At 40.0% G+C, this 19,896-nt stretch overlaps 1 protein-coding gene across 1 annotated transcript; it reads left to right on the top strand.

The window, feature by feature from the left end:
- Nucleotides 1-494: 494 nt before the first annotated feature.
- LOC117478181 (Na(+)/H(+) exchanger beta-like) lies at nt 495-19,838 on the top strand. The gene is made up of 12 exons (XM_034125119.1): nt 495-1,196; nt 8,277-8,737; nt 10,646-10,896; nt 10,996-11,213; nt 11,321-11,517; nt 12,463-12,552; nt 12,679-12,749; nt 13,482-13,655; nt 15,717-15,831; nt 15,946-16,044; nt 16,608-16,680; nt 17,297-19,838. The coding sequence occupies exons 1-12, from the start codon at nt 917-919 to the stop codon at nt 17,521-17,523; spliced, it is 2,256 nt and encodes a 751-aa protein (XP_033981010.1). The 5' UTR covers nt 495-916; the 3' UTR covers nt 17,524-19,838.
- The last annotated feature ends 58 nt before the right edge of the window (nt 19,839-19,896 follow it).

Raw genomic sequence — 19,896 nt, 5'->3', positions numbered from 1 at the left:
CATCATTAGAGGATGTGAGTGTTTGTCCGTCTTTTCTGTCCCTCTTCATATGTTTTCCCTTTGCTGAAGATAAATGTTTCATATGTGCTGCTATAAATGAATATTGATCTTGCACTGGCACACTGATGCTTTATTTTCTTCTGTAAATGCTAATTATTTACACTATGCTGAAACAATAATCAAATAGAAAGAAAAAAAAGGAAATACATAACACCTACCTACTGACATTAGAGTTGCCAGACAAATGTGCATACACTTGTGAGTCATTATTACTGATAGACACACATACGTGGTCCTTTAAAGGCGTCAGTATTATAAAATGATTAATACATGTCCAATCTTATTTTTTGTTTTAATTCCTTAGCGGTAAAATGTATTATAATAACTACAATATGTTCTCCTGAAATGGGAGGGTGTAGAAATACAAGTTGTATAAAACAGAAATACTCAAGTACAAGTACTGTTTTTAAGCAGTACTTGCTGTGCTCCTCCACTTCAGCAGGGGTCGCCCTCTCTCCGGCTGAGTATGGGTGTGCTGTGTGTTATTTGAAGAGAAAAAGAGTTCGGCGTGGGTTTGGGACGTTTCTGTGTGATGGGGATGGATGTGGACACTTGATAAAGTTCTCAGAGCTCCGTTTGAGGAGAGAATAACAACACGCCAACAAGTGTCCAGGCTTTACATCCTCTCAGCAGGCGAGTAAGAGTTTTAAAATAACCCCCACTGATGACAGCAGCTTGTATGTCTGCAACATTCAACCCCCGTTTGTTCTTCTAAAACTATGCGTAATTTTGAGATGACAGTGCGTAAAAGTGCGCGTTTCTACGTTGCGCACCTCGCCCTCTCCTCGTCCTATCCTCATCTTCATCTTCATCGGATCTAGAGAACGAGCAGCAGCCGTCAAACCATCTCAACAACATGGCTGAGCTGCGACCCGCCCGGTGCTGGAGGACGGGCTTCTTCTTCTGTGTCTGGCTGCTCCTCTTCCTCTCCGTAGCCTCCGGGAGTCCTGATATTGTGTCGGGGAGCAACGAGACGTGGCGGGGTCCAGCCGGAGACACGCCGGAGGACCCCCACCACCAAACTAACTCCACCACTCACAAGAAGGCTTTCCCCGTCCTCTCCTTCAACTACCAGGACGTCAGGAAGCCCTTCGTGATCTCTCTGTGGATCCTGCTGGCCCTGCTCATGAAGCTCGGTGAGTGGCCACAGGACTGAAGGGGTCCTCATTCAGCATCAGTGAGGGGCTGGGGATCAGGAAATGATGGGTGCTTAGCAATGTATTTGATATCTGCAGCCTATACAATAGTTTTCTCAGGGTCAGATTGAAAGTTCATGTGTTTCTATGACAACATGTAAAGCAATTTTAAAGAGGAAAAGGAGGAAAATTGCAATAAAACATCAGAAATGAATGCACAATAACAAGCATGGGTCAGAGGTGGAAACTACATTTACTCAAGTTCAAGTACTCCACTACATTTATTATGTACCTTTTAGTTACTTTACAGATGTGGATGAATGATGTGAAATATAATCAAGTGTTAAATCAGACTTTAGTTCCACCTGGAGTAAATTCACAAGCTACCCTGCAGTATACAAAGTCATTCAAACTAGCTGCACCTTTACCAGCTTTGAGAACACTTTCATGATCAATCATTATAAAACATATCATATATATTATTCTGAAATGGGTGCATAATGAGTACTTTTATATTTTGATGATAATACTCTTGTACTTTTACTTGAGTAACATTTTGAATGCAGGAGTTTTTCGTGTAACAGAGTATTCCTACACTCTGTACTTCTACTTTTACTCAAGTACAAGATCTGAGGGATTAAAGTATACAGGCATCATGACTGAGCATGTGATAGAAATAAAAAAAAAATCTAGGCACACTGGAAAGGTGTGAACATACTGTGTTGAGGATTTGTTATTGTGATGTTGTTTCAGCTTGGTAAAAGACAGATTTAGTTAAAAAGTAAGAATTTTGTATGGAGTTTGGTGTGAGTATGTTTCCTGGCAGGTACTGGTGTCAGCAGCTAATGTTTTGAAGTCGACTCAGAGAGTCACATTATAAGTTACCAGAAAAAGGTCATTGCTTAAATTGAACTCTTACTAAATTGCTGACAATGCTTTACATTTTGAATTCCCTTTCCTTTCAAAATATATTTATATCATTAAAAAAATGTTGAGTCTATTGTTTAATCTGCCGTATATGCAGTCCATCAAACCACCTATGTTAATACATCCTCAAAACATTTGATTCTGTCCAAGCAACAACTTTTGCTTCCTGGATCATAAGACACCCCTATTTATATCACGCATCTTCCGTTAAACACATAAACACAACCAAAAGAAAACGCATTATATTCCCTTCTACTTTAAATTAGCACATGTAAACAAAGAAATTGTGCACCAAAAACAGCTGCTACTGTACAAGCCTGAGGTTTATCCGGATTCTCAGGATTCCTTCAAGTAACTGTTAAACGTCCATGTTTCCTATGTAAACAGCCCATAATTCCAATCCATGGTTACAAAATGAAAAGATATTTTGGAGTGTCTTGCTACCGACAGCCAGGATTTTCAAAAATAATAGCTACAACACCAGCAGTTAAGAACAAACAAAGATGTTTAAGGCAAGGCAAGTTTATTTATATAGCACCTTTAAACACAAGGCAATTCAAAGTGCTTTACAAGAATGAAAGACATTAAGAGCATTAAGAAATAGTGCAGTGGAAGCACGTTATAAAATGGCATTTAAAAACCTTCATTAAAAAGGAAAGCGGATATAATAAACATGAAACATGAATAACACGGGTATAAAATACATGAATAAAAGTTATAGTGTAGTATAAGGGTTCCCAAAGGAGAGCTGATAGTGTCTCCACAGAACACTCCGGTTATGTTTCTGTGCAGCACAAACTTGTTTTAGAAGCGTCAGTGTGTCTGTCAATTAAGCAAATGTTGAAGGATTAGACTTTAAATAACCCTGGCAGAGGTTTGGCTGCAGTTGTTCAGACTAATTAAAGGTAATAAATATCTCTCTGTGGAGTTGTATAATAAGTCTTCTCTCGCCTCTGACCTTTAGCTTTCACACAACCACCCTCCTCATATGCTGAGAGGATAAACTATTCCCCAGGATACAAAGAATATATAAAAGAAGTCATTATACCAACAGGCAGCTGGCTTACTCGATTCTTCTTGTTATTTTGTGTGATCAAATTTGCATGTAATCAAGGCAGAAACACAGAACAACATGTGAAAGAACATACATACAGCTCCCTTACAAATAAACAAAAACACCATAAGACAAAACATAATAAGATCAAAACACCCGCCCCACCCTTCCCAGGACCCCTGTGGGCTGGTTCAAGCGCCAATAGGCAACGAGCAGCATCAAATTACATTTACACACGCAGAGAGAAAGGAATCACATTCCAATCCCATTGATACGGGCTGTTGGACAACATCAAGTTAAAACCATTGCTTAATGGACAAATTGTGGCGCACCGCAACCATTTTCTCAGCAGCCGTTAGACCAGCAAGACCTATGCGTTTTTGATATTTTAGGAATCTGAAGGGAAGAAATGTCACTCAGTAGAAGAGTGGATATGGTCGCAGGCACCGACGATTGTTCTTATTTTAATATTTGTTTCATGAACTCAATTATAATATCACATATAATTATTATTGTCTATAGTATTTGAGCGCTTGCAGTATTCAAACAAGTGTTGTTTTTGTTCTTTACTATATGATGTTCTATTTAAACAGTGACACCACACACCCAAGAAATGTTTGACCAGCTGCCGACCAGACTATCTGCAATGTTCAGAGCTTTCAAGAAAATCACAAAAATATCTAATTGTATTCAATCATTTCATGGTTCAAGTTTTTTTTTAATCTACATTATGCTTTATAATGAGGAAATTGCACAGAAATTCCAAAGACATTTTAAAATAGTATCGCACTTAAAACGTTTGTGCTCCAGAAAGCTTTACAAAATGTAGATTTAAGATGTCCTGCTAAGTACATATTTTAGTCCCGATTATTATTCAATTTGACTTTAAAAACTCAATATTTAAATAGTGAACTTTTTCAGAACATTTGGTATTTGTGCGTTGATTAATAAATAATAACTAATGTCATGAAAATAAGAATATAACATAATGTGTTTCTGCTAACATTGACACTTTTTCACTGTTACTAGTCCACCAGAAATGATTCATTTGGGGTAAAGAAACCACTTGTTGATACTCCTTTTCAGTGGCTGAGAAGGGAAGAAACTGTGTTGCCTGAGAAAATAATATCATTGGACTGTTCCTAATAAAATAAGAACTCTAATTTAGGCCCTCCCCAGTGGTGGAAGAAGTATTCAGATCTGTTTACTCAAGTAAAAGTACTCAAGGGACTACTTGGTTGCACTCAGTCTTAAAACACTAAAATAAAAATAAAGGGAAAGTATTTATTGAGCAAAAAGGGCCTTTCATAATACCAGTGATTATAATTATTGATGCATTAATGCGTTCATCACTTTAATGTTGCAGCTGGTAAAACCGAAGCTCACTTTAATTACTCAAACAACTGATGGGTATCTATCATAAAATAATATTTTAATGTATTAGTTATATTTTAAGTAACTACAGATTTGAAATAGATGAGGTAAAGTATTGGTACAAAGTAGCATAACATAGAAGTACTCAAGTAAAGTACAAGTTCCTCAAATTGAGCTTAAGTAATGTACTTAGTTACATTCCGACACTGGTTACAGCTGCTGCCCTTATTACTGTAAGATTTATTACAAATAAAAATAAGTTTTGCCTTTGAATTATTATAAAATAGTTCACCCTGCCTCCCTGAATGGAGGACGCCGGGCAGCGATGATTCTGATTGGCTGGTTGAATCTCTCCTTCACTGAGTCATTGGCAGCTCTGCGTCTTATCTGCTCCGTCCAGCTGCTGCTGACGGGGGCCGGTCCAACTTCCTGTCCTAATGCACTGCTCGATAACAAAGATCCCAGTGTAGAGGCAGAGCGGGGGGGAGCACGGACCTCTGACTGCAGAAAACATCACAGAAAATGTTCCTTACAGCTGCCTCGACCCGAGTCACATGACAGGGAGGCTGAATGTCAAGGCCTATTCAGCTCACAGACAAATGTGAGATTAACAGAGCAGTGATATCTACTGTATCAGCCCTTTATTTAACACATAGCTATAATGTGAGGTTTTTGCAGTGACACTGTTGAATATCATTGGAAATGAAATCTATTAGGAAATATTCTTAAACAAAACAGACAATTACCTTCTGCTCTGGGGACTAACATTTATACTAAAAGCATTGAAAATGATTGTTGTCTTCAACAGATTCAATATTCAAAGGCTTTATTGTCATTGGTAATATATGTTCAGCATAATTTGAAAATCATAAGTCCCGGGCTCCGTCAAATATGCAACATACAAAATACTTTGTTCTGCTCATTTTCAGGTTCATATTTGTATTTTATGCCTCTACTATGACATGTCTCCATGCTTTAATGCTCTTTATTTGTCTCCTATTGCCTCTTTTCACCCTCTGTCTGAAACCAGAGCCCGGTCTGCTCTCATTGGTTAGCTGGCCGGCTCTGTTATTATTGATCAACCTTTTAGAGATGTCCCGCCCCTTAGCCTATCACGTACAATGTGTTGGAGCGCTAGCCAATAGAAGCGTGAGTGTTGCGTAGTGATCACATTATGTTACTGAAGTAAACAAAGGAGTCCAATGGAGGCGGTTCAGGTGCACTATATTAAACACTGCAAGAAGGGAAAACCCCAAAAAGTATAATAGTGATTCTTTAAGATTTACAAACAAATAGAAATGTTGCGCGAAGAAATTGAAATAAAAAAAAAAAATCTATTGAAATATAAAAAAGAAATGTTGAAAGAGAATCATGCAAGTGACACAAAGTGCAAGTAAATGCAGATATAAGTAAACTTTATACATGTAAAGATGAGATTTTATGTAAAATTAAATACTGTACAGTATACAGTACATATTTTGCTTTTGTAGTAATATATTAATATGTAGACTGTAAACAGATTTGTGTACACTAGACATAAGTTGGTTACGACACTTAACTTGTGGCCCTGTATAACATCCACTAAATGCTAATATTATTGACTGTTCCCATTTAAATCTAGATTAAAAACATAAAATATGACCTCCACAGATATTTATGTTCAGTCTTTTATTCACGCCTGCAGCAGCCTCTACTGTATATTTTATGAGATGGCTGCAGTGGCGTACAGCTGACTGAGTGCATCCTTTTTTTGTTTTCAAATCAAAGTGCTGCTCTAACGCACACAGAACCGTTTCCTGAATATAGACTCTGGGTATTATATCATATTAGGTTTGTGATAAGAGTTTATGTTAATTTACTTTTCCACTACAGCAGGGGAAAAAATACAGCCGAGTCATGAGTCACAATTTGTTTAAAGTATGAAGTGCCATTTTACAACTTGGTTTAAGAGATATTAGTATAATTTTGTATAGAGTTTGGTTCGAGTAGGTTATCCTGGCTAAAGTTGTCAGGTTGACTGTATAATTTTTTTGTCTAACCAAACTAGTTTGCAAAAAACGCTTCATAAGCGGTTGGCTAAAGACTGGTCTGCCGCCAAATCCCTCATGACAGGACGAGATGGCTGCTGCATACACCTTGACTGTGGCATGAGCATGAGCAAGCCCCTTGTCCACCAGTAGCTATAGATAGGATAGAATAGAGCCCAATGTACCGGACGGAGGCTCTAGACTCCTTTCCTCGCACCAACGTTCAGTCTGCAAACTGCCTGAAGCAGGGACGTCTGTCTGTTCTCTGACAGAGTGGCACGTAGCCTGCCCTCCTTCTCGATGGGGCGTACACCTCGCTCTCGAATGTTCTCGTCTCACCCCCTCCAGGAGTGGGGTATGAGACGCAGCGGTGGAAAGGCGTAGAGCAGGGGCGGCGGGTACTGTAGACTAGGGAAGGCTAAGCCTTCCCAAATATTTTTGTCACTGCATCCTGGTAAAATTAAAATATAATGTATAATGTTTGTGTCTTTGACATTAGCGCTGCTATGCAGCCACCAGTGCCCTGTACTACGAAACCAGTTCAACAGACCCTGGATATGTTTGAGTTATCTTAACTAACCCTAACAAACGAGATCTCGCTAAGCGGTCCTACGACGCTGGTTATCAACTCGGTAAATCAACCAAGGGTTTCTCTTTCCGTCTGAGAGCGCGTTCACGTGAAAGGGGCGGGGTTTGCAACATTTGACCAATCACAAACATGGACAAGCGTGACAGCGCAGCGTCATACTTCATTAATGAAAAGTAAACTATAATATTAGACAAATATGAAGAAGTTACACTTTAAACATCCATGACTTTAACACATAATCTAGGATAAAAGCCACATCGTTGTACCTGCAAGGTGAATACAGAACAGCTAGTAAAAATAAAAATAAACTACAGAGTGTTTGCATTCGTACATTAACAGTTTATCATAAGACACGAGTGGATCTGACTTTAATTACATTCGAGTTGAGTGTTTCGTCAACTTAATGTGTTGCTTAAAATAATACTTCTGCATACAGTATGTGACACTGTAAGTGTTGCACGGCCAGATACGGCTCAAGAAGCTGACTCAGATAAAGAAATATATGATATAGCCTATTATGATATTATATGATCGATGATGTGATTGATGATGTGATATGAATGATAAGTGCGACACGTCGGCGTCTTCCCTGCATACGGCAGTTTCAACTGTATTTCCTCTATCCTGTAATATGAATTGATAGCTTTAAACTCCGCACACTGAGCTCTGATTGGTCAGCAGGCGGTGCTTTCACTGAGTTGATCTCTTATCTATAGATGCCGGAGGCGGGCAGCGTCAGGTAAAAAAAACGTATTAGCCTTCCCAAACCTGAGCCTCACTTCCGTAGAGCATGTAAATAGGATAGAATAGAGCCCAATGTACCGGAGAGAGGCTCTAGACTCCCTTCCGAGCGGCGACCTGGAACTAATATGAACCTGAAAACTAGCATAAAAGGGCCCCTTTAAAAAAAATGATTGACAGTACTTAACAATGTTTATGTTAAAAGTTCAAATACAACATACAGGAGAAAGGGAATGTTGACACATGATATAATACAAAACTATAAGAGAACCCTTTTTGCTGAAAGAAAGGTTTATGAGAAGGAGTAAAAGTGAATGGTGTTGACTTTTACTTTACCTGAGTAATTATCTCCAATCTTTCTCTCTCAGGTTTTCACATCATTCCTAATATATCCAACGTGGTCCCGGAGAGCTGTCTGCTGATTGGCGTAGGTCTGCTGGTGGGCGGGATCATCAAAGCCATCGGAGAGGAAGCCCCCGTCCTGGACACCAAGCTCTTCTTCCACTACCTGCTGCCCCCCATCATCCTCGATGCCGGCTACTTCCTGCCCATCCGGGCCTTCATGGAGAACATGGGCACCATCCTGGTGTTCGCCGTGGTGGGGACTCTGTGGAACGTCTTCTTCATCGGGGGGATGATCTTTGCCGTGTGTCAGATTGAAGGCGTGCAGCTGGCCGGGGTGGACCTGCTGTCCTGCCTGCTGTTCGGATCCATCGTCTCCGCCGTGGACCCCGTGGCCGTCCTGGCCGTGTTCGAGGAGATCCACATCAACGAGCTGCTGCACATCCTCGTGTTCGGGGAGTCGCTGCTCAACGACGCCGTCACCGTGGTGAGTGAGGGGGGCGGGGGAACGGGTTGGTGCTTCTACTTTAATAGATAGAAGGGAGCAATGAAAGTTTTAATGATGGAAGAAAGGAAAGATGTAAATAGGTAGAATGGAAAAGAAAAATATGAAAGAAGAAAGGAATAGGGTTAAGAGAAAAGGAAAGAAAGAAAGAAAGAAAGAAGAAAGGACGAAGAGAGCAATGACAGAAGGAAGGAATTGAGCAGTGAAGTAAAGAAGGTAGAAGTCAAGAAGGAAGGAAGGAAGACACAAAGGAAGGAAGTAAGGAAGGAAGGGTGAAAGAAGAAAAGAAGGAAAATATGAAAGAAGGGAGAAAGGGAAGGAAGAAACTAAGGGAGCAATAGGCGCGTTCACACCAAGTACTTTGCCGTATTTAGTGCCGGCACTCAGAGCCCCGGCACTTATGACCCCAGGGCATTTAGTACAGATCGCGTTCACACCGGAGTACTTTTCCCTGAGGGAAGATTACGCAAATGAGCCGCTGACGTCACTTCGTCTTCTTCTGCTTTGGGTTTACTGGCAGGCCGCAAACCACTTCACGGCGTATACTGCCACCCGAAGTCCCCGGCCGGAAGTCCCCGGAGTTGGAGACTGGCTTCAGTAGAAGCTGCTGGGACTCCCAGCAGCTTCTACTGAACCCTTCCGAGTAAATCGCCAGAACGCCGACACCTCCTCATCTCCACCGCTCCCATGTTTTATTTTGTGTTGCCATAAGTTAGTCTCTCTCCGTTTGTGCACTGGGCTAATGCTAATGCTAATAATGCTAATGCCAGGATAATAAAATGGTGGCTCTCCAAAACATTTCAGAGTTGTACGGGGCGTGGTTTGCAATTCGCCCAGCCAATCAGAACTGGGGCACTTTTTTCCCCCAGGAAAGTACCATCTCTCAGCAGGCACTAAAAATGGGGGTAAAAGTTCCCGAGATTAAAGGTGGGGTAGGTAAGTTTGAGAAACCGGCTCGAGATACACTTTTTGTTATATTCCATGGAATGCTCTTAACATCCCGATAGCAATGAATATCTTAAGTGCTTTGACAAAAAATCCATTAAAAAATGTCATCTGTGGAAGCCGTAGTACTGTAAAAAGCACGACCAATCATTTTAGCCGGCCCGGCTAAAATAACTGGATGGCCTACCTGCCTGTCAGCCTTCCATCTGTGCACAAACTTATCTCGTGCCCTCATTGGTCATGTGCACGTTCGTGTGTGTTGGAGGAGGGGCTCTATAAGGAAGTGGCAGATTTTCTCCGGCTGTGTATTTTCAAATTCTAGCGATCTCGAGCCGGTTTCTCAAACTTACCTACACCACCTTTAAGTGCTCTTTTTGGTGTGAACGCGACATAAGGGGTACTAACGGAACTAAACGCGAAAAGTACGGTGAAAAGTACTCCGGTGTGAACGCGGCTAATGAAAGAAGTAAGGTTCTATTGAGAAGAAAGGAAAATAGGAGCTAAGTAAGAAAGGAAGTATGTGAAAGAAGGAGGGAACAAAGTATATCAAAAAAGAAGGAAGGCAGAATGTAAGAAGAAAGGAAGGAGGGAAAGAAGGAAGAAAGAAAGGAAGTATGTAAAAAAAAAAAGGAGGAAGGTAGTATATGAAAAAGAAGGAAGGTAGGAAAGAAAGAGGATATACAATTAGGGATGAAGTGTGAAAGGAACGGAAAGATTATAAAGGGAATTATAGAGAAGTAAGGTATTGAATAGGGGAAGAACGAGTGGTCAAAGTATAAAGAAAGGGAAATGAAAGGCAGGTGAGAAGAATAAAGAGGACGGACAGGAACGACCGAAGACAAAATGACCTTCACTTAAATAACAAACCCAGTGTTGAGAGCTATAGGAAGCACAACACCTTGAATACAACACAAAGCAAGTCTCAGTAAGCGTTTCCCTGGGCAGGTTCTGTATCACCTGTTCGAGGAGTTTTCTCACGCAGGAACTGTGACCGTGTTGGACGGCGTGCTGGGGGTCGTCTGTTTCTTTGTGGTTTCACTGGGGGGGGTCATGGTGGGCGCCATCTACGGCCTCCTGGGGGCCTTTACCTCCCGCTTCACCGCACACACCCGGGTCATCGAGCCCCTGTTCGTGTTCCTCTACAGCTACATGGCTTACCTCTCTGCGGAGGTCTTCCACCTGTCTGGCATCATGTCGTAAGTCCCTGTGACACAAGATGGGATTGTTAATCCAAACCAATACTCTTACAGCCAGATTTCAAAATGCTCTCCTTGTTTCCTGTCTGTCACGCTCAGGTTGATTTCATGTGGCGTAATGATGCGGCCGTACGTGGAGGCTAACGTCTCGCACAAGTCGTACACCACCATCAAATACTTCCTGAAGATGTGGAGCAGCGTGAGTGAGACGCTCATCTTCATCTTCCTCGGTGTTTCCACGGTGGCCGGTCCTCACGCCTGGAACTGGACCTTCGTCATTTCCACCGTCATCCTCTGTCTGGTGTCCAGAGTGCTCGGTCAGTTAAAAACCCTGAACATATCAGTTAGTGACTTTTGTCGCTGTATTCTTTCCAGTTCTTCTTCTTCATAAACGGTATTGTGTTGTTTTCTGTCCATTCTTCAGGAGTCATTGGCCTCACGTGCATTATTAATAAATTCCGTATCGTGAAGTTGACCAAAAAGGATCAGTTCATCGTGGCCTACGGTGGCCTGCGAGGTGCCATCGCCTTCTCTCTGGGGTTCCTGCTGACCGACAACGAGAGGAAGAACATGTTCCTCACCGCCATCATCACCGTCATCTTCTTCACTGTCTTTGTGCAGGTGAGAGGGACATTTGCATTTCTCTGTTTTATCTGCAATAAAGTGACTTCAGACAAGATTAAGATATATAAGAAAAGCCTTCATTCATCACCAGAGGAGATATGTAGATGTTAGAGCATCATAAAAGAAAACATATACAGCATAGTATAGTATGACATGTAATATATAGTATAAGAAGCAATGTCATAGTTATATTTCAAAAATAAAAGGAAGTATTATAAGATAATACACTTTATATTTAAAAAATATTCCTGCATAATGTTTCTATCAAGTAAAAGTGGTCCAGAAAAAGACACAGGGTGGTTTCTTTATTATTATTACGAAGGTTATTTGTTGATTTTATCACTATCTAAAGCACATGTGTCAAACTCAAGGCCCGGGGGCCAAATCCGGCCCGTGGTAGATTTAATTTCGGCCCGCAGGATAATTTCAAATTACTATTAGATCTGGCCTGCCAGTATATTGCACGCACACCTTCACTCAATCCTGAGGATTTCCTCAGCTCAGAGCCTGAGCCCAAACATTGATGAACTTGCACCCAAGATGAGATGCCAAGTATCTGGCTTGAACTAGCATCACAGAGCAGCACACTGAGTTTCAATGGATGTTTCCTTCTGCACTTTTTTTCTTGAGACAACAGGGCATGTTTGTTTTTTCTTTGAGGGAAATGTACTCATAAGAAATGACTCCTGAAAAGCTGCAGATAGAGCCATAAGAAATGAATGCAACTGATTATTTAATGTTTAATGTTGTTTTTATAGGCAATCATTTAAGCTTTGTTAGTTCCAGGTTTAATATGTGCAATAAGTTCATTTCAATAAGTTTTGCAATAAACATTGAACCAGTCCGGCCCTCGACTAGTACCCATTTTTTTTTTTGGCCCACTGTGTATTTGAGTTTGACACCCCTGATCTACATGGTCTCACTTGTTGTTTCTGTCTTCAGGGAATGACAATCAGGCCTCTGGTGGAGCTCCTGGCCGTGAAGAAGAAGAAGGAGAGCAAACCATCCATTAATGAGGAGATCCACACACAGGTGAGATCCACAATCTGACCTGGAACACTGTTAACGTACAAGATGTAACAAATATTAAAGCTTGAATCACATTTTTCACACACTTTATGCAGAAATAACATCATATAACTTTCCTTTTGTCTCCAGTTTCTGGGTCATCTCCTCACAGGAATTGAAGACATCTGTGGTCATTATGGACATCATCACTGGAAAGACAAGTAGGATTTTTCCTCTGACTTCTCCCTATTACTTAAGAAACGGCCTAACAGCAAGGTTTGCAACGGATCTGATAAAAACTGATCCAGATTTGAACACTGTCCTGATGTCAGGACAGTGGCGCTACGGCTATTGGGCCAACTCCACCAATCAGGAGGAGACAACCACGGCCATTGCCGTTCGAAAGCGCTGGAGACGCTGTAGTACATATGCCAGACCTGTAGATGGTGCTGTTCTCACAGAATCAGCCCTTGCAAAAACAGAGCTAGAAATGGTCAAATTGAGCAAAATGAGGCATGGCTAAAATGCATGATCCGTTTGGTATTTTGAAAAAAAAAAAGTATAAATATGCCTTATATAGGTATGGTCCTACACTATATTATTCAAATATAGCATGATAGGTCCACTTTAAAGGAGCAAACCCTCTCTGGTAACTAAGCTGAATTGAAAACAAAATTAAGTACAAAACTAAAATAACTCGGTATATCAGTTTTAGCCCCTTCAATCGGCACACATAAAACATATATTTGAAAAACATACATTAGAAAATAATAAAATAAAACAATATATACATCTATTCCTTCTTACTGTACAAATACACTTAGAGAGACTAGTGTGAATAAGGGGAAGTGCAGAAGGTATTTGTATGGTAATGATCAAATTACCATCAATGCTATGAGTTCTTTTAACGCTGTGACTGAGTATAAATGTTAATGAGTGCTTCCTGTGCTCAGGCTGAACCGCTTCAACAAGACCTACTTGAAGAAGTGGCTGATCGCAGGCGAGCGCTCCACCGAGCCGCAGCTCATCTCCTTCTACAACAAGATGGAGATGAAGCAGGCCATGATGCTGGTGGAGAGTGGGAGCGCCGCCAAGCTGCCCTCCATCCTGTCCCCCGTCTCCATGCAGTGAGTGTTAGTTCATGTAGAAGTCATGAAGACAAATTCAGTTTTTTCACATACACCTGAGGTCGAACACTACAAGTCTCCTGGATGCAAGAACGCTCCAAATGAAAACAGATATAAATACCAGGGCATTTGTTCGAGAGATGCATTAGTGTAACTCGATTCATGTGCATGCCTTAAAACATTAGTGTTAATTGACAAAACACAAAACGTATCAGTTCCTATATGTTTTTTGTAGGGATATGTACACACTTTTTAAACCCAAAATCCATTCGGTACCAAATATCATCTTACTCTATTGTGACATTAACTCATATTGCTTTTTATCCCAGCACACATTGCAAATTACAGTCCTTGGTTAATATATTGCAAATATTGTGAAGCTCCCTTTCATTTTAACAACAGATATATTTTAACATTTTGATCAAAATGCATTTTTCTTGACAATTTTGTTATTTATGATTCTTGAATTTTGTTGTATCTTTTTATTTTACTCCCACTATGTTCATTGCTTTGCACCAACAACCAAGGCAAATATTTATATTCAAAAACCTACATGGCCTTAACCATGCCTCTGATTCTGAATATTCAAATAATTTGTTCCAAAATAAAACTGAAACATTTTTGCTGTACAAATCTATTTTGTCTAAATTAAATAATTTCTACATTTTCAAATATTTTACCTCTGTTGCCTGTTAAAGGTGGGGTAGGTGATTTTGGAGAAACCAGCTAGAGTGCGCTGGAATTTGAAAATACACAACCGGAAAAAATCTGCCACTTCCTTACAGAGCCCCTCCTCCAACACACACGAACGCGCACATGACCAATGAGGGCACGAGATAAGTGTGTGCACAGATGGAAGGCTGACAGGCAGGTAGGCCATCCAATCATTTTAGCCGGGCCGGCTAAAATGATTGGTCGTGCTTTTTACAGTATTACGGCTTCCACAGATGACATTTTTTTATGGATTTTTTGTCAAAGCACTTAAGATATTCATTGCTATCGGGATGTTAAGAGCATTCCATGGAATATAACAAAAAGTGTATCTCGAGCCGGTTTCTCAAACTTACCTACCCCACCTTTAAGTGTTAAAGGAGAGGTGTCATGGCCATTTCCACTGATCATAATTCCATTGTTGAGGTCTACTAGAATAGATTTATACTGTGCATTTTTCCAAACTCACATTGGTTTCTCATACAGCATCTCTGTAAACTACTTGTATTCACTGAATTTCACTATCTGCCTTTAACGGCTCGTTGTAGCTCCCAAAGCTCCAGCCCCCACCCTCCCTGTGAGCACAGTGTGCTCTGATTGGTCGGGACGTTGTGAATCGCGCTGAGCTCCGTGGAGGTGTTGTTTCCTTGTTTAGGATACATAGAGAAACACAGCCAAACTCATCCTGAGCACACACAAAGTCACATCCGAAGTCAAAACAATAAGTGTGGCTTGATATTGAGTAAGAAAAAGGTTGATAAACGCTGTGAGAATGGGTCTGCAGAGAGAATTTCGCCGCGATCCCAACTGTCTGTTATCAGCCTGCAGCCAGGGAGGAGAAATCAGCTGAGCTGCCTGCTCCCTGCACACAGATGTGTGTGTGAGGAAGTCCGTGGATTGGTCAATTTGGACCAATCAGCGGGGGCTTAACGTAACGGCTCCGCGGACGTAACGTAACGGCTCTTCGGGATTGGTCCATTTCGTTCCGGGTACCGCTTGACATCATGCCGTACCCGGAACGAAATGGAAGAATCAAATGGGCAGTGACGTATCTCCAACGAGGCGTTTTGGGGAGGTATTTTCTGTGTTAGAGTTTTACTCGCTACAGGGTGTACTTTGAGGGTTTTGACTGCACACCGTTTACATGCATAAAAACCTTCATAACACACAAGGGGACGGGTAATAACCGGAAAAGCATGACACCTCTCCTTTAATATAAGGTATTACAGTATGCCAATGAGTTTGTTAACCACCAGTATAGATGTTTAATTTGTGCTTTGGCCATTTTAATAAAACCATAAAAATGAGTTGTTATGACTAGTAATGAGATGTGATGTTGTGCCTCCACAGAAACATTCAGCAGAGAGGGTCGGGCAATCGACGGGCCATTCCGAGTATTTCCAAAAGTCGCGAGCAAGAGATCCGGAAGATTCTGCGAAGTAACCTGCAGAAGACCAGGCAGAGGGTATAGGACATCATTCATGACGTTGTTATGCAAAGAGTGAAATGTAATGAGTTATCAGAAAGGTAATAAATGTGATTCTGACGCTTTGTTTTTTTAATCTATTTTTGTCCTTAGCTTCGTTCGTACAGTAGACACGACCTGATGATCGACCCGTTTGAGGACAACGTGAGTGAAATCCGATTCAGGAAGCAGCGGGTGGAGATGGAGAGGAGGGTGAGTCAAACAGCCTTGTCTACTTCTCCTAGAAGTATACTTGATTTTGAAAGCTCATTTAGGTCCTAAACCTTAAACCTGAAAATCACAGAGTTGACCTTTTCAAAGTCAATGTTCTTTATTTCATTTAATGATATACAGTACATATATGGAAGATAAGCATTTCTGTCTCACCTTCAATTATTTAACAGTGTTCACATATTCTGGTTTCTTTTGGTTGCCATGGCTATTCTGGGACTTCTTTTTAAGCCTTTAATTGATCTGTATCTGCGCTCTCTGTATCTAAAATGGTTTCTAACCTAATTTACAGATGGACCTATTTGTTCTAAGACAAGTTAATTATTTGGACCTTATTTGTAGTTGCTTGTTATGCTGGTGTAATCCCATTTACTAAGGATAAATGCTTTTAGTATATACCTGAATGGCGCCCAAATGTCCCCTTTGTCATACGATTCAATTTGAATGAACAAAGTAAAACCTAATGGCCATTCTTTCTAATTGAACATGTTGATGCATCATTCATTTTAAGATTCTGATTATGAACCTCTTTGTGTTATTCACAGATGAGTCACTACCTCACAGTTCCTACAAATCGCCAGGAAACACCGTCAGTGAGAAAAGTGTGCTTTGAACCAGGTCAGACTTTTCAATATATATTAGTCTTTCGTAAATTATTAGTGGAATTAAATGTTGTAGTAATCTAGATCTGCAAAGTAACCTCAGCTTTCAAATAATGTAGTGGAGTAAAATAGTAAAACATTTACCTCGGAGGTGAAGTGGAAATGCATAGCCTCCCAAATGAAGGGAGCCGTAGGAGTGCCATCAAAAGATATGGAAAAGAAGAAGAAAATGGATATGGAAAAAAAGGAAATGAAAGAACAAAATGTTAAATACATTTCAAAAATGTAATAAAGAATAAAACAGTAAACAAGAAAAGTGCAATGTAAAGAAACAAATAAAAGAAACAATGAAAAAATTTGAAAATATAAAGACAAATATGAGATAATTATTATAAGCATTATATTGTATTTTTTTTTACATGAAAATGATTTGAGATTATATTGAATTATTTAAATGTTATTTGTATTTTTATTTACTGCTGATATAATGTCTTTTATGGCACTCTTGTGACTCCATACAAATTAATCCTGACTAAAACCCAAACTTCTACAAGTGTTTATGATTTATTAGCTGCTTGTAAAAAAATGTTAAGCAATCAATTATGTCACTGCACTTTGCATGTATCCCCCAGAACATCAGGTTTTCACCTATGACAACAGTGAGAGCCCCCGGGGCCCGAGGGCTCGGCCAGACCCCGGCCCCCTTGATGCCATTAGCCTGGTGAGTGAATCCCAGGGGCCCAATCAGAGCCGCGAGCAGAGAGCCAAAGTGCCTGAGGAGCACGAGGAGCAAGACCAACTAAAACTATCACGCTGCCTTAGTGACCCGGGGCCAAACCAGGAGGAGGATCTCTCGTGATGAAGTATATTCAACTTTCATCATGTCTTTGTTGTATTTAATGAGTGGAGATCAATGAATGGGAGTCGTAGCAAAGCTTGATATTTATGAAGTATTATTCTTTTCCATGTTATGTTTTTTTGATATGAGATTATAAAAAAAAGATTTTAATCATGTAACATATTACCAAAGCATGCACCACTGACTATTTGCTATTTCGGGACTTAAATACAGCCTGAAGTTAGCAAAGGTTCACCATTTTGTGTCTTAACAAACAGATCTGCATCAAATAGAGCACTTGTTTTAACAAGCTTGAAGCACCAGATGGGTGGAGGTGACCCCCTCAAAGCACAGTATTAAGAGGGATGATGTTACTATTACAGATATATCAGTGTTGCCATTTATCTACGGATGAGTAGCAAGAAAAATCTGCACAGAATTACCAAAGAAATGTTTGAGGTGAACGATGTTGTGCAAATTGTACAAAGTTTGATTTTGGCCGTGCTAGTGGCATTGCTTTAAAAATGTCAAACTAAAATATGTTAACAAGTACTTGCCAAAAATCTTGTGTACAGACATTCATGTTCCCCAGAGGATGAATGCTCATGACTTTTACTCTACTGCCATTATGAAGTTTACATTTTCTGGGTTGTGTTTGAAATACATCGACCAATATTCAATGGTTTGCCATAAAATATCCTTTAGACATTCATGCTCCCTTTTATAATGAATCTAAATGACTTAATTCCTTGTCTCATTTACCTGCCATCATCAACTCGATCTTTTAAAATACTTGCACAACTAAAATGTCCATTACATTTTGTGTTTAGTGCTTATTAGCAAATATTGACTAAAAGGGAAACATGGTAAACATTATATCATGTTAGAATGAGCATGTAGAGCATATAGTGTTTACCTTGTTAGCGTGTTAGCATTTAGCTCAAAGCAATGTTGGACACACTTACGCCTGCATTATTCTAAAAAACAGCTATCTAACAATGTTTTTTGTCATCATGTCACATAATCATTTAAAAATGGGGACACATCCAGACAGTCTCTCTTAGAAAACATTCATAATGTTACACTTTGTTGTGACATTAAATGAGAAGTAGTTTTTTTACTTTGTTATCGTGTTAGCATTTAGCTCAAAGCTATGTTGGACGCTCCTAGGGCTGGGGTATGCTTAAAAAGAACTAGCTTGTTTTTAGATGTTCTAAAACATTATCATTTATAGAGGGGGATAACGTCACACATCAAGACAGTCTCTCCTAGAAACTGTTCATATTGATGTAGCCTACTTTCACATTAAAAGTGACAGAAGTAGTTTGACAAGAATGAAGGAAGAGTGTTCATACTGCAGTTCTTTTTTTAGCTCTGCCCAGCTGTCCAAAAACAGCATGAGGTGGGTGTTAATGTCAAATATTTCATTTAGAAAGTTAGAAAAGTGTCACAGACCCCCATGAATATGATATTGGAAAGGTGTGGGGGAAGAGGGAGTTTCCGAAGCTAGCATCTGATAAGCAGTTCAGATGAGATATACTGCTGCATTTGGTCTTTATTTAACTCTGAAGTGTCCCATTCTGGATACATCTTGTTGAAATTCAAATGTCACATCAGTAAAAAAAACAATTTGAGCAGATGGTGCCCTATCAATATCAAAAATGTAAAAACTCTCAAAGATTTACCTCATAAATTCTTGATCGGACTATATGCTATTGTGTCTAAAAACCTGCAAGAGGGTATATTCTTGTGTATTGAAGTGTCCTTTAGAAAGCACAAATCTGGTGATCCAAGAATATTAAACGTCAAGAATAAACTGCAGCAATATTGTTTGACCCAGGTCTCTGAACAAGATTACTTCACATCACAGCATGACTGATCAGTGTTTTCTCAGGGACTGCAACAAGACCCAGTATTACCAGATGGCCTTTGCAGAAAAAGTGTTACTGTCTACACATTGTGCCCCTATCGCCTCTATATTGTGACTGTTTGTAAACTGCAGTGTTTAGCTTCAGAAACATTCCACAAGTAATTGACTTTCTCAATTTCCTTGTAACTAAGCTCGACATGTGTCTGTTCCTGGTAACTGAGCGTGCTTAGGCTTTAATTGGGAAGTGAAGAGATGAATCATCTTCTCTGCACTGCCTGAGCTTTTGCTGCCTGCATGAATACCTTCAAATGTATTGCTTCCTGTGTGTTTCTCTGTTGTAGTATTTTTATATTTTGAAGGTGGACAATGATCTGAAGTATTGTATATTTGTCAAATGAAGGAAAGCTTTCATTCCTGTCTCAAATAAAGATATGTCATTGCTTAAGCTCAGTGATTTGAAGAAGAAGATTCAACTTATTGTCATTACGTAGTACAGGTATTATGTAACAAAACGGTTTCTCTGC

Source organism: Trematomus bernacchii, unplaced genomic scaffold (assembly GCF_902827165.1).
Source record: "Trematomus bernacchii unplaced genomic scaffold, fTreBer1.1, whole genome shotgun sequence".
Classification (NCBI taxonomy): domain Eukaryota; kingdom Metazoa; phylum Chordata; class Actinopteri; order Perciformes; family Nototheniidae; genus Trematomus; species Trematomus bernacchii.
Note: the sequence above shows the minus strand (reverse complement) of the source record. Positions and strands in the feature narration are given on the sequence as shown.

What these genes read in the sequence shown, in the direction of transcription:
- LOC117478181 (XM_034125119.1), top strand. Translation starts at nt 917, where the DNA reads ATGGCTGAGCTGCGACCCGCCCGGTGCTGGAGGACGGGCTTCTTCTTC. An exon ending in GGCCCTGCTCATGAAGCTCG is followed by an intron (nt 1,197 to 8,276) that starts GTGAGTGGCCAC and finishes TTTCTCTCTCAG; the next exon opens with GTTTTCACATCATTCCTAAT. An exon ending in TCTTCACTGTCTTTGTGCAG is followed by an intron (nt 11,518 to 12,462) that starts GTGAGAGGGACA and finishes TTCTGTCTTCAG; the next exon opens with GGAATGACAATCAGGCCTCT.